The sequence below is a fragment of the Halichoerus grypus genome, chromosome 6, assembly GCF_964656455.1.
Source record: "Halichoerus grypus chromosome 6, mHalGry1.hap1.1, whole genome shotgun sequence".
Lineage (NCBI taxonomy): Eukaryota > Metazoa > Chordata > Mammalia > Carnivora > Phocidae > Halichoerus > Halichoerus grypus.
This window is the reverse complement of record NC_135717.1, coordinates 155,172,307-155,186,954: the sequence shown is the minus strand read 5'-3', so window position 1 is coordinate 155,186,954 and position 14,648 is coordinate 155,172,307. Positions and strand designations below refer to the sequence as shown.

At 38.4% G+C, this 14,648-nt stretch overlaps 1 protein-coding gene across 1 annotated transcript in view; it reads right to left on the bottom strand.

Annotated features, from left to right (window-relative positions):
* Window positions 1-11,975: 11,975 nt before the first annotated feature.
* The window catches only part of CFAP54 (cilia and flagella associated protein 54), a 291,059-nt gene continuing 288,386 nt past the window's right edge, over window positions 11,976-14,648 (bottom strand). The window contains exon 68 of the mRNA XM_078076438.1: window positions 11,976-12,235. Within this exon, the coding sequence (XP_077932564.1) occupies window positions 12,116-12,235 (120 nt within the window). The 3' untranslated portion in view covers window positions 11,976-12,115. The remainder of the gene's footprint in view (window positions 12,236-14,648) is intronic.

Sequence of the window (14,648 nt, the reverse complement as noted above, 5' to 3'; positions counted from 1 at the left end):
CATTTTTGCCTTCCTTCCCTCCTTTGTTCTTTCTTTTCCTGATGTAGTAACTGCATCATCTCTGTGAACACTGGCTATTTCCTTCTCTTCCTACACAGTTTGTTCAGGTTTCGCTCCAACACCTACACTGCTGTATCGTGCGTTGTAAGTTTACATTTCTGTTGTCCTTAGTGGACTATAAGCATCCGAAGGGTGGGCCACAGCTTCCAGATAGTTATATTTTCAGAGCCTGGAACTGAGTCCAGTGTACAGCAATAATCAAAAGATGTGTATTGAATAGATGAAGGACTAAGGACACATGCACAATCATTTTTATTTTAAAAATTAGTACTTTTCAAAACACAGGAGAAAGTGGAGAAGCCAGAGCAACTTGATAAGGAAATGAATCAGTTGGACAAACCGAGGCAGGCTAAAGAGATACATAGATCTATAAGTAATAGGAAAGAAGTGCTTTAACTGCCCCAGTGGGAGCTAAAACAAACTTGAGGCTGCAAGGGGCCAGTTGAGCAAGAGCAAAAATCCAAAACAATTATCTGGAGAATATGGATACATCACAATGATCACATGGGGCAAGTTCTAAGTCAGACCTAGTGCCTTCTGTGCAAATAAGATACTGAATCATGACTGTTTCTTCTCACCAAATCTCCAAAATGTGACAGATATTGCTGAAACATTCCTCTGTCCGATGTCACATTCTTGATTTATTTCTCAGTTTTATTCATCCCTCAAGGAGGAAAAAAGTAATCAGAATACTTCCTTTTCACCATAAGCATGTCAGAAATATAAGGAATGCTGAAGAACCATCCTGTGGCATTGGGGTCAATCCCATAGAAATGCCAAGGTAGCTCAGCCTGCCGCTGAGCCTATTTTAATGGAAGCAGAGTTCCCTAGCAGGTTTAGATTACATTAAATTTAAAATGCTATTAAACCTTTAAATGGAGAGGTCAAGCAGACAGGTGGCTATAGGACTTTGGAGATAGGGGAGCAATCTAGGTTGGAGATGAAAATTTGGAAGGTTTTAACACATACATGGTACAGATATGGTCATCCTGAGTGAGAGTAATGGAGAAAAGGGAGCACGTACGAGGAAGGAGAGTTTTTTGCTTAAAACTGGTCAATCTTTTAAGTAAAGGGTTAGCGAACTATGATCTATAGTGAAAGGCCCTCTGCCGGTTTTTGTTCAGTCTTTGAGCTAAAAGTGGTTTTACATTTTTAAGTGGTTAGGAAAAACTAATCCAAAGGAGAAGAGTATTTCATAACACATGAAAATTACATGAAATTCACATTGATAATTAGAGTTCTATTGGGACACAGCCATGCACATTTGTTCACATATCGTCTATGATTGCTTTCGCTCTACAGTAGCAGAGCTGCCTGGTTGCAACAGAGACACAGCCTAAAATATTTACCATCTTGCTCTTTACAGACCAAGTTTGCTGGCTTACGGTGTCACGTGAGAACGCAAGTCCTGAAAGTGCTCCGCTATTGTTGCCACTATGAGGGAAACCAGTCTGACTATGAAAGGTGGCAGGGAGGAAGGTTGCTGAGATACTTGCCGAGAAACGGAACCAGAGCCCAGAAGTGACTGTGACACTCCCAGACTGAATCAAACCTGAAGCTCACTTCACCAATGCCCTTTACCGTCAATGAGGGAATAAACGCCCTTTATTGTCTGATCCAGTTGGATAGATTTCCTATCATCCAAAATAAAAAAAAAATTTTTTAACTACTACAGTTATGAGATCCAGAGGTAAAGCGTAGTCCTTTCTCCCCTTAATATATGCCAACTTGATTCAAATCTCCCATTTCATAGCCCGTACAAGTCCAAGGTTGTCCTCATGATTTCTACAAACTCCTGAAGACTTATCATCTCAGTTGCTAAAACAGAATACCATAGATTGGGTGGCTTAAACAACAAGTATTTATTTCTCACAGTTCTGGAGGTTGGGAAGTCCAAAATCAAGGTGCCATCCAATTCAGTGACTGGTGAGAGCTCCTCTTCCTGGTTTAAAGATGACTGCCTTCTTGCTATATCCTCACACAGCAGAGAGTTAGCTCTCTGGTATCTTCTTATAAGGGCATTAATCCGGCATGAGGACTCCACCCTCAAGACCTCATCTAAACCTAATTACATCCCAAAGACCTCATTTCCAAATACCATCAAATTGGGGGTTAGGATTTTAACATATGATTTTGGGGGGGACACAAACATTCAGGCCATAGCACTCATGGTCCTTGCTCCATGAAGTCCATGTCCATGACATACGCTGTCTATTTTTCACCCATTCTACCTCATCACAAGTTTCCCAAACCTACACACATACTCTGAACCTATCATTTTGTGAATTTAGCAATTTTACTTAGGGCTTGAGGGATCATTCAAGGGGTCACTTTAACTACTATACAATCTCCTACATCTCCTGGCTATCCATTCTGTTCTCCTCTCTTTACTCTCTTATTCCTCCATTTCCAGAAAAAAATGAATTCCTCTCTTTGTAGGATGAGCAACAATCCTAGCCTGCCTGGGACTGTCTTAATTTGGGGACCATCCTGCTTTTTGCACTGAAAGTCCTGGGTGAAGTGGGAAGATCTGTGTCTCTATCTCCTTGTCTCAAGTAAAGTCTTTTTACCTGCTTCTCTGAAGCATCAAGCCAGTGCACATCTGTAGCTCACAGACACCACCTGCTCCAAAGACTGAAACATCTTCCTAATCAAGGCAAGTCTCCTTAAAGGGAATAACTGTACCAGATGTTTTGAAAATAAACACTTCTTATCATTAGATGCATGTATACTTAGGGTTGTTATGTCATCTTATTGAATTGATGCTTTTATCATTAAAATGAAATGTTTCATTTTACCTCTGACAGCAATTCCTATCTTGAAATCTATCTTGATACTAATATAATCACACAGGATTTCTTATGTTCACTGTTCATATGGTATACATTTCTCCATCCTTTTATTTTCAACCTGTCGGTGTTTTTATTTAAAATGCACACAATCTCTGCCTTTTAACTAGAAGTGTGGATCCATTTAGAATTAGTGTAATTAATGATACGGTTGAATGGAAGTCAAATGTAAGTCATCGAGACTTTTAGGTCAGTCCATTATCCTTTGCCTTCCATGTTTCTGATGAGACATCAGTCTTTATTTTTATCATTGTTCCTTTCCTTAGTATGTTACATCTTTTTCTCCTAGATGACTTAATATTTTTTTCCTATCTTTGGTTTTCAGAAGTTTGAATATGATTAGCTTGGGTATGGGTTCTTTTTAAAAGGCAGAGATCATTTCTGTGAGCCAGAGATGCGGGCTGGCCTTGATGGTTTCCATTCCACAAGTTTACTGTCTGTTTTTTCTTCTGTGGTGCCTGATTTGATATTAAGTTCATCTAGTGAATTTTTTAAATGTCAGGTATTATAGTTTTCAGTTCTAGGATTTCCATTTGGTTCTTTTTTTATAGTTTCCATATCTTTCTTGATATTCCCCATCACTTTACCCATTATACCAATCTTCCTAACAGATTCCTATACATGTGTAACATAGTTATTTTAAAGTCTTCATCTGCAGTTTCTAACATCTGGGATTTTCACGGATCTGTTTGACTATTTTCCCCCTTGATTGGGGGCACATTTTCATGCTTCTTTGTATATATATATATATATATATATATATATATATATATATATAAAAGAACAAAGAATTTAATAAGCCCCTTTTACTTGGCTGGACTTGAATTCCAAAACTTGTCTCTCCAGCACCAGGCACCTGCTGAAACCTCTGTTTGGCTCATTAAAACTTCCAGCTGTTACTTTCCATTGGATTCCCTGGGGTCTGATTACATGCAGGTGGGAGCCAACAATTTGAGGGGAATTTGTGCAGATTTAGGGGCTCCCCACTCTGTCTCCCAATTTTCTGAAATATGCTTCCTTAATCTCAAGCTACTATGACAAACCCCCACTCTGCCTTGTGAATCCTCAGTCCCATTCATCTGCCTCTTCCTGACTGAGCTCTATCCCTCATGTACTTTGTAAGATGAGGAGTACCGTCAAGGAAAGAGCTACTCAACTGTGGATCTTGGGCGCCTGGGTGGGAGCACCCAACTCTTGATTTCAGCTCAGGTCATGATCTCAGGGTCTTGAGATCGAGCCCTCCGCTGGGCTCTGCACTCAGCAGGGAGTCTGCTTGAGATTCTCTCTCTCTCTCCACCCCTCCCTGCTGCTCATGCTCTCTGTCTCTCCCTCTCTGCCTCTAAAATAAATAAATAAATCTTTAAAAAATAAATAAATAAATGTAGATCTTATGTAGTTTTTTCCCCTTTATTTCAAGGATCATGTCCCCCTCAATTTCTGCATATTTTCAGCCATTCCCCAGGGCTTCAAATAGTTATTTGAATTCTGATTTTATAATTATTTACACTTCTTTTTTAGTCTGAAGTTCAAAATTGTTATGACCAGATGATAGTTCAATGAAAGCTACTCTGCTAGTAACCAGAAGTGAATACCTCTTATTACTAAAACTCAATCAATCCATCAGTCAATCAATCAATCGATCTCTGGTCTTTCTAGGCAGAACTGAACTTTCCTGAAAGGTGCATGTGATAATATAATATGCAATTAAAGTAAGAGATAACTGTACTGCGGATCCACAACCTGCTAGTCACTGTTCCATGTGCTTTACCCCTCCCCAACTTACGGATGAGAAAGCTGAAGTGCAGAGAGGTTAAGAAGCTTACCCAAGTTTATGTAGGTGGTCAGTAGGAAAGCCGGGACTCCAGCCCACATGGCCCGATGTGATCGCTGGCTGCCTTAGCCACTGCACAGTGGTTATTTAGGTGTGGGCTGCTCTTCAGCGTGGCCTTTCCTTGATGGAGACAGTTTAGAGGGGATTTAAGCTTGTAGCAGAGGACAAACCAAATATACTTTGCGGTTCTTTTAAACCAATGAATCCATTATCCTATAAAAATTAGAATCTCCAGTCAACCAAAAATATTTTCACGTCAGAAAAATTATTTTCCCTCAGTCAGAAATCCAGAAAATGTCCACATAAAATGGTATTTCCATGTATACTCAGCTCCCACAGAATCGTTTCTCTTTTCTCGACTTCAGAATTTGACTTACGGCACCTCGAGCAGAACTGTTTATTGTGGTTTTGCCCGAACTGCCGCGGTGCTGATTGTATATTGTGTTCATTTCCAATGCAGTGTTGATATTGATAAACCAACTTACTTCAAGCAATTCAAAGCATCAACCTTTGAAGTTTTGAAAAATAGCCGTTTGGGTGTGTTTTTCCATGCCACCCCAAATGCACTGGAGAAGTATTTTTTACCAATAAAATTGCTCTAAGAGGAAAAGCCACATTTAAGACTTTTTTTTCCTGAAACTGTTTCTAAGATCAATAAAAATATCCCTTTTCCTGATACCTGTCTTTTGCTATATGCCTCCCAAATTGTTTTAAATGGACAAATCAGAAGTGGATATTGTTTTGCAAAAAGCAAACAAAGAAAAATCCTTGAAAGCCTGCAAAATACAACCCTTGGAAGTGTACAGTCCTTGAGACCATCTATGAAATGGGCTGCATTTCACCGTAGGCTGCTGTCGAAGAAACAGTTCATTTAGAATATAATCTCATGAAGCCCCACAGGAAAAACTGTTCTCTAGAATTAGTATTGGGAATAGCAGCGCTCCTAAGTACAAGGTCTGCTTTGCCCTCACAACTCTAGTGATGTAAGGCGTTGCATTTGCCTGTGAACGCTGGCTGCCAGAAAACACGCAGCAGCATCTCTGGCTGACCCCTAGTGAGTGTTAAGGTTGTAACACCATCTTTTTTTCCAAGAAATTAATTCAACTCTTGGCTCCATCATAAGTCAGATGATATTTGTGTTCTACCTTTACTTGTTTTCTTTGCCTCCTTTTTCTCATCTGGCTTTAACTAATCGTAGCTTTGTATTAAATCCATACTTGTAAGCTCTCTTGCATCCTTTTTGAGCAGGTCTGAAGATAACTGACTAAATGATCAGGATTTGATGGCCATAGTTTTCAAAATAAAAACCACTGAACTGTAAATGAAAGTTGAGAGAGGCAGATGAAAACCTGAAAATGATGTCACAAATTATATGGAAAGGGTTAATAGCCTGGACATCGAAGGATCTTGGAAATCGACAATAACAACAAAATAAATAGATGGGTGTACAAGTAAAAAGTTGAGTAAAGGACTTGAAGAGACATGAAAATAGAAAAAAATGTGATGAGCAAATAACAAATGTAAGAACGATTCAACTTCAGTTGTCGTCAAAGAAATGCAAATTAAAATTTAATGAGATGAGAAACTTCCATTTAAAAAAATGGGGAAATAAATTCATTGGTTTCCTTGAACCTACCTTGCTCCCTGACCTCGAGGACAGGGTAGGAGCAGACATGCCAATACGCATGTGTAAGATAGAGTGGCTCCCACGTGAGCATGTGTATGGTAGGTGGAGGCCCGGGGGGGGGGGGGGGGGGAGAGTACAGCAGGAAAGACAGGTCCGAGGTAGTGGAGCTGCCTGGGCTGAATCTAGGATGAAGAGCTGCTATCATTAGATGTAACTCTTTTTTTTTTTAAGATTTTATTTGTTTATTTGAGAGAGAGACAGCAAGAGAGAGAACACAAGAAGGGGGAGGGTCAGAGGGGGAAGCAGACTCCCTGCTGAGCAGGGAGACCGATGTGGGACTAGATCCTGGGACGCCAGGATCATGACCTGAGCCAAAGGCAGTCGCTTAACCAACTGAGCCACCCAGACACCCTAGACGTGACTCTTTGAAGGACAGGAGTAAGTGGTATTCTTCATGTATAGCCTCTGGCACATAGTGGGCAATAAATATCTTCTAAACGAAAAGAGTGAGAAAAGACATTCTTGCCAAAAAGCAAAGGTACAAAGTAATGAATAAAATCCATCAAATGAACAAATATATGCATGAACAAATGAGCTAAGTTTTTCAGGGAAATACTAGTGTTATCTATGAAGGAGATTTATTTTTATTTTTTTTAAAGATGTTATTTATTTGATAGAGAGAGAGAGCACATAAGCAGGGGGAGCAGCAGAGCGAGAGGGAGAAGCAGGCTTCCCGCTGAGGGGCTCAATCCCAGAACCCTGGGATCATGACCAGGGCCCAAAGCAGACGCTTAACTGACTGAGCCACCCAGGCGCCCCTAGGAAGGAGATTTAAATGACCAGCCTCCAAAGGACAAAACAAAGATTTGATATATTTTTTTTCCTTCCTATGGATCATTACCATATACTTCATTATTAAGAAGTAGAACTCTAGACAATACCTTTGGATCTAATTACATCCTGATTTTTCTAACCGCATCTCATCCAGGCCACCAGGTCTAAACACTCCCAATTTGGGCATTTTCCCAACCAATATGCTCTGGAAAGGCATCTGTACTGCACCTCAGGAAATATGGATAGTTGCCTCAAATCTCAATACTTTTCAGTCTAAGATTGTGTTTTACTGGCTATTAGGGAAGACAATTAGATATGCTGTAGGACATATATTTAAACGTTAACGTTGATTGTTTCATAGGAGTGGATTTCTGGGTAACTTTTATTTTCTACTTTGTAACTTTCAATATTTCACAAATTCTCTATATTAGTTCTGAATTGTTTTTGCAATGACGAGAAGAGAAATCGGTTCAAGTTATTCTTGTGAATCTTGTGGGGGAGAATTAGGACAGTAGTGAAACTCTTAGAAAATCTTCAAATTATTTAGAAATCTGCTGAGTTTTCTTTCACATTGTGTACAGTTTTAAGGGAGGGTTCAAGCTGATTTGCACTCGGGCAGAATGTGGTTTTTAGACCTGTTTTATTCTAAGTTATTAAATACAAAACGTATAAATGTTTCGTAACTATAAAACAGGACCAAAGGCAATTTAATAGCAATTAATTTTGTGTTGTTTCCAAAGCTCCAGTTGAAAATGTCCTTGTTGTAATAAAATCTCTATGCCTTTTAACCCAGCGTTTTAACTAATGAATTTAATTATGAAAAAAACTGCTGTCACTAAAGTCTTCCTCTTAATCATGCCTGTATTTATGACCAAAAAAAAATCTGTTGCTATGGAAATTTTAGAGTCAGAGTTGCATCTCATAAAGCTCTACTGAAATGTAAAGCAAAAATAGGAAACGAATCTTCAGTAAAGAGAAACTTCTTAATATATTTTTAAAAACATTGAAATTATAGATTGTAGGTGGATTTTACAAATGAACCTCATTTTGCATAACAAGTAGTCATGTAAAAAGTTCTGCATATATCTAATTTTGGAAAATCAAATAATTTAAAGTATAACTAGGGAACTTACCATTGACAGGCATTGCACTGGGGATCTGCCTCAATTTAATTAAACATATATTGAGGCTTTACTATCTTATATTAAAAATTAATATTTTCATAGATGGAGTTTCCCAAAATTGAGCACATTTATAATTTGACATTAGTTTCAAAACGATTTTTAGTTGTCACTAAAATCCCAAATAACAGAACCAGATGTGAACTACAGCTATATAATGAGACCAGCGTCATAACTCACATTTAATAGTTATTTACCCACAGGTGAGCCAATGACCACACAAAACAAGCTGGCAAACAGGATGAAGAAGGTAAATGACGCACTTGCTTTTAACTTATGAACTATCTCACGTATGCAAAAAGTAGAGACCAATGTAACAAACCCCCGGCTGAAAAAAGTACAAATGAAACTTCTTGGGCCTTCTTGTTAGATCTCATTCCCTCTCCTCCGTGACTCCAAACCTGAACTTGGGCTTGCCTATGAACCTGCATCGAAAAATGCTTTTAGTACATACTTACACATCCATAAATACTCTATATTAGGTCATTTCCCCTGTTTTAATAACTTTTATATAAATGGTGTCTTCATATATGTTTTCTGCAACACTTCACTTTTCTCTTTTACTCAACCTACTTTTGAAGCATATCCAGATAAATATGTCTCTGATTCATTTACAATATTCTGCCGTAGTCTTACACATTCATTTCTAACTTCTGTGTACTATTCTACTGCATGATGACATGGTCATTTATTTATCTGTTCTCCACCTGAGAGATATTAGGTAGGTTTGTTTCTTTGTGTTTGGGGGGTTTTGTTTTTTGCTATTGTAATCAATGCATCAGTGAACAGTTTTGCATGAGTTTCCTTGGGCACGTGAGCGAAGCTTCTTTGGGGGATATACCACAAACATTTCAAGCATGGGAAAATGAGAAAAGGTGCTTCAACAGTGGGCTTCCTGGTCTACTGTTTTCTCCCCTAATCAACAGCTGTGGGCTTGTCCAATCCTGTGTACACATAGATAATATTAAATTATTAAAATTTATGTTTCCATAGACTGAAGATAGCCTTGATGACATTATATATATTTCACCTAGGTTTCCAGGCTTTATGGACACCTTCCAAGATACCTTAGCAAACAATGAAGTATCCAGTCTCAAGCTAGATGAAAGCCGAAGGAATGTGGGGCAGACTCACACACTTATGCCATCCTTTGAGTTAAGGTTATAAGACTGCACGGTGAAAATGTAACAATGCAAACCTCTGCGCTGAAGGGCGCTATTAAGAGCCAAATTAGCAGTGCATGAGCCAGTGCCCAAGGAGTTCTGGGAGCTCGACGCTGTGCCATTTGAATTAGGATGGAAAGATTCATGTAATGCGCAGAAGGAGAAGGAAGAGCGATGCAGACTAGAGGCAGAAACCAAGTTTCTAGTACTGTCCAAAAATGTGCCATTTTCCCCTGTAATTCAATGAAGGAGAACAAGTCAGCTGGGGTGGGGAATGCGTAAAGCACCTACACATGAAGTGAACTGAGACTACTGCGTTTAAGCCTCTGAATAGCTGGCAGGTGGTCAATTTCTAAAGCAATTTCTTGGAGATTGATATGGAGAAAGATATGGGGAGCTCTGCGGTTTTATTACCCATCACTTAGCTGCTGGCCCTGGCTCCTATTCTCTCGCTGCCTGCTTCCCTCCCTTCTCTTTCTGCTTCCCTTCTTCTTCCCCTTTCCGTTTGTGTCCTGTCATTCTCTGTTATAATTAAAATAGAAAACATTGCAGGTGTCTGCTGTAAACCACTTGCAGACACTGGATATTACATGAAAAAAATAAGCAGCTGCAAATTGTGTCATTTGGTCTTTAAAAAAAAAAAACAAAACCTGAACGACATTTCTGGAAATAAACACATCTTTCATCCTGGTAGGTTTGAATTTATTTTTTGTTTGTACTTCAGCCCCTTTGCTCGCCATTTCCTCACTGCCTTGTACAGAAAGTTTCAGCTTTAACCAGTGAGTGTTCCTATTTTAGAAGAAATAGGGGAATTTCTGGAATTATGGCTTAAAATGGGGCAACTGTGTCTGTAGGGTGTGGTGCAGTTTTAGGCAGTGTTTCTCTCGGTCAAAACAACGCCTAAGAATAACAGCAGCTGTAAGTGACTAAAAGTGGAGAAAAAGAAAAATGTGCTGAAATATTATCTGTGATAGTTGGAAGGGATCTGCCATCCCCAGAGGAAACCAGTATATTGGCATGGATGACAATGGGGACTGCACCCCACCCCCCCACTCCGGCCGCCATGTTTTCTTGGGGGCATCCCCTCAGGTCTGCAAGTCATTTAAAAAAATCTGCTCCTACAGCAGACAATAGGTGTTCCAGTTTTAGCTTGAGGCTCAGCTATGTCCTCCTTTTCCTTGACTTTCAAATTTCCCGGAGCAGTGGGATGGGTGCAAGAGAGGGGAAGCCCGTGTAGCAATGAAGAGTTTAAGTTCTCCAGTCAGACAGAACCAAACTTAAATCTTGGTTCTACCTCTAACTGTGATCATTAGGCAAATTGTTTAATTGCCTATGCTTTTGTTTCCTTATCAGTAACATGGGGTCAGTCATTCTATGTGCATCATGGTCATAATTCTTGTGAGGACAGAAGGAGACGATGCATATGAAGTATATAATAATATAGTGTCTAGCATGATAGATGCTCCAGAAAGGTTAGGCAGTTATGGTAGTGGTAGTGATGGTGGAGGTGGTGGTGATACCTTCCCTTCCCCTCCTTTTATACCCCCATAGTGCCATCTTACCTGGTCACATCCATCCACCCACCCACCCATCCATCTATCCATCCATCCAAGAAGTGTTATAGACCTCTACTATGTGCCAGGCATTATTCTAGGGTTCTATAAAACAGTATATGACTTTATATCCACTAATATTTAAAACAAAGAAAAATGAAAAGCACCCAGTTAGTAAAAACTTACTAGTGGGAGGCATACATATACACTCCTTGGAAATTAATATTAGGTTGAAGTGAATGGCCTTGGTTATGAGTGATGCTATATTTCCACACCTATATTAAATGTGTAGGTAATTTGTTGTGCTTTTTTGCCCCTGGTGGCTAAACTTCCCATAAGTTAAACTTTCTCTGTGAGAAACACAAAACCCTTGAAAGCATCCTCTCTCCCACAAGAGAAATTTATAAACTCCAGTCTCTGGCCAAAGGATTCGGAAGCCCTCACCACATAAGTGCCGTCACTATCCTAACGGTTTTCTGCAAGACCCAAACTTTATTTCATATGAAGGTATGGTCATCAGGCAATTTCTTTTTCTGAATTCAATGGGAAGTATTTTGTTCTTTTCTCTTTCTCTTTCACTGCAGTATAGTGTCTTTCTGGAGGCCACTAGCGCCATCCTAGAAATCAAAGTTCTTCCGACATTGCCTCATGTGCCCTGGGGACAAAATTGCCCCCAGTTGAGAACCACTGTTTTAATCCAATCTTGTTCTATGGACGCATCTAGAGACAACCTACATGTGAGCTGTATAAACGTGGGAATAGTTGCACCGGGCACACTATTCATACTTTTAGGAATAGTTCTGTGAGATGGTTTTAATAAGCTGCAGCAGCATTGTCATTTAATTCAGATACAATTTAAGACATCACTCAAAACTACAATTTTTGAGGAAATTTAGCCTATGTAAGAAACCATTTTATTTTGCTTGTTATAAGAAGACAGTTCCAAAAATGTATTCAAACCAAGAAAAAGAGCATCAATTAAATCCTTTATAAGGTTAGTTAACATGTAAAGAACGTTTAGGGAATAATCGACACCATCCAGTTGAAAAGGCTTCCTCCTGATATGATACAACCATTAGCAAGGTCAAAAAGTCTCTCAAGATGGAATATAGATGGCAGCGAGATATCAAATGGGACCTGAGAAAAAGCAGAAAGTGTTCATGAAATGCATCGTTTCAAACTGTTGGCTGAAGGAAAGTTCTCAAACATTCAAATACCAATTCCATATAATGGTTTTATGTGAAAGATATTTAACTCTTGCCTAAGGCAAAATGCCAAGTTTCATATCTCTGCATGGCTAAAATGTCACACGTATCATTTTAGACCCTATTAAGATTCACAGATTAGCCTATAAAACAGTAGATATTTTAGAAATATGGACTACTTGCAACCCTATAATCACTGTATATGATTCTAAAGGTAGGACTTTGGCCCCATTCCTAACAAAATGCTTTCCTCCGTAACAGGCTGCCCAGTGGACAAATCTCCCTGTCTTTGAGCTTAAGTCTTGCCACAGTGAAGCAAGTATGTTTGGCGCTCACTCTCTCTGGAAGAGGCACTGGGTTACCATGCTGAGAACTAGTCCAGTCTCAGTCACCTGAACAGAATGAAAGATGGAAAATAAGACTGCCTGTATGACCACAGCACTGGTCATTTCAGAGAGAAGCAGGAAGGAGAGAATAATAAATAGGAAGGAACTTTAACGTTTCCTGGGGACCTACTTTACGCAGATCTAGATACTTTGGAAGATAAATGAGCAAATGTCATGTAGAATGACCACAACAGATTAGATGCTTGTGGCCCTAAATTCTGGTAAGAAATTAGAAGACAAGTTTTATTAATTTCTTGTCAAATTGTTAAACGAATCTTTTATTCTTAAGAAAACACAGTGAGCCTAAAAGTGGAGGCTGGTTTTTATTTCTTTTTCTTCACTTCATTGGATTAAAACAGGACCAAAGTATTCCAGTGCTTTCTATAACTTAACATAATAAAGAGGTGAAAAAAATTAATAATGTCCTCCTTTCTCACTCAATCCTGAAGTAATAAGTATTACCAGTTTGAGGAGTATCTTTCCAAGACTTTTAAAATCCTCTGACGAATGTATATTCATGTGGGTTTTTTATTTTCCCTTTTTTCTTTCCTTTGTTCTTTGAAATAGGATAATTAGGTTTCCATTATTTGCTTTTTCAATTACCAGTATGTAAGAGAAATCCCTCTTTAATCAATTCAAGGAGGCAGAATAACTACATGGAGTTTAAGCGTGTGTGTTCTGGAGTAAGACTGCTTTGGTTCAAATTCAGACCTCATCACATACCAGCTATGTGAGCTTGAGTAAAATATTTGATCTGTTTGAATTTTAACTTGGTCATCCATAAAACAGAAATAATATTGTTATTACAATTATTATTACAATCATTGTTGTTACAAGATGGAATGAGTTTATACATATAAAATACTCAGAATGATGCCTAGCACACAATGAACACACAGTAAAGGCTACACATTACTATCATTGTCGAGCATATTCTTTTTAATGGCTACATAACAATGCATGGGATGGCCGCATCCTATTGTTCAATCAATCACCATAAAGGTTGTTTCTAGTTTTTGTACATGTTTGTTTATTCATATACATCCTTGGGTATAGATGCTTCTATTTCTGTACTACTGATTCCCCAAGATGGTTTGGTTTAGTCAAAGGGTGTTTACATTTTACATTTTAACATTTCTTGCCAGGTTACTTTCCAAATAGGTTATGATAATTAACACTTCAACCAGAAATATATAGCTGTATGGATACCCAATTGACCCAGATCTATTTGTTGAAAAGACTGTTCTTGCCTCACTGCACTGCAAAGTCACCTTTGACATAAACCATTGGGCCAAATATGCATGGATCTCTTTCTGGACTGTATTTTGTTCCATCGGTCTATATCTATACTTACTCCAATCCCACACTGTTATTACAGCTCTTTCATAAGACTCGACAACTAGAAGTGTAATTCCATTAGCTTTGTTCTTTTTTTGGATGGTTTTGGCTATTCCAGGTCCTTTGCATTTCTGTGTAAATTTCCTGATACTACAGTAAATGATAGCTTTTCGAATCTTTCATTTATAATTTTTGCCTGCTATATAGAAATAAAGTTTACATTTACATTCATATGCATATAGCAACTTTGCTAAATTCACTTATTCATTCTAAGAGTTTATCTGAAGACTACTTTGGATTTTCTATGTCTATAAATAATAAGAATTGTATTCCTTCCTTTCTCACACTTACACCTTTTTGTTTTCTTCCTTTACTTCACTGGCTGAGAATCCCCATGCAGTATTAATTAGAAATGATGACAGGATGTCATAAACATATGATTAATTGACTTTTCAGTTCAGAAAAAGAGGTAAGGTTTATTTAATGAATGGCATTGTAAAAATGTCTACTACTAAAATTCATTCTTTACTTACATCCTCTACTACTTTATTCCTAGACATTTTATAGTTTTGTTATTATTGTGAATGTTTTAAAGTTTTAAAAGTTCTGTTTAAAGTGATT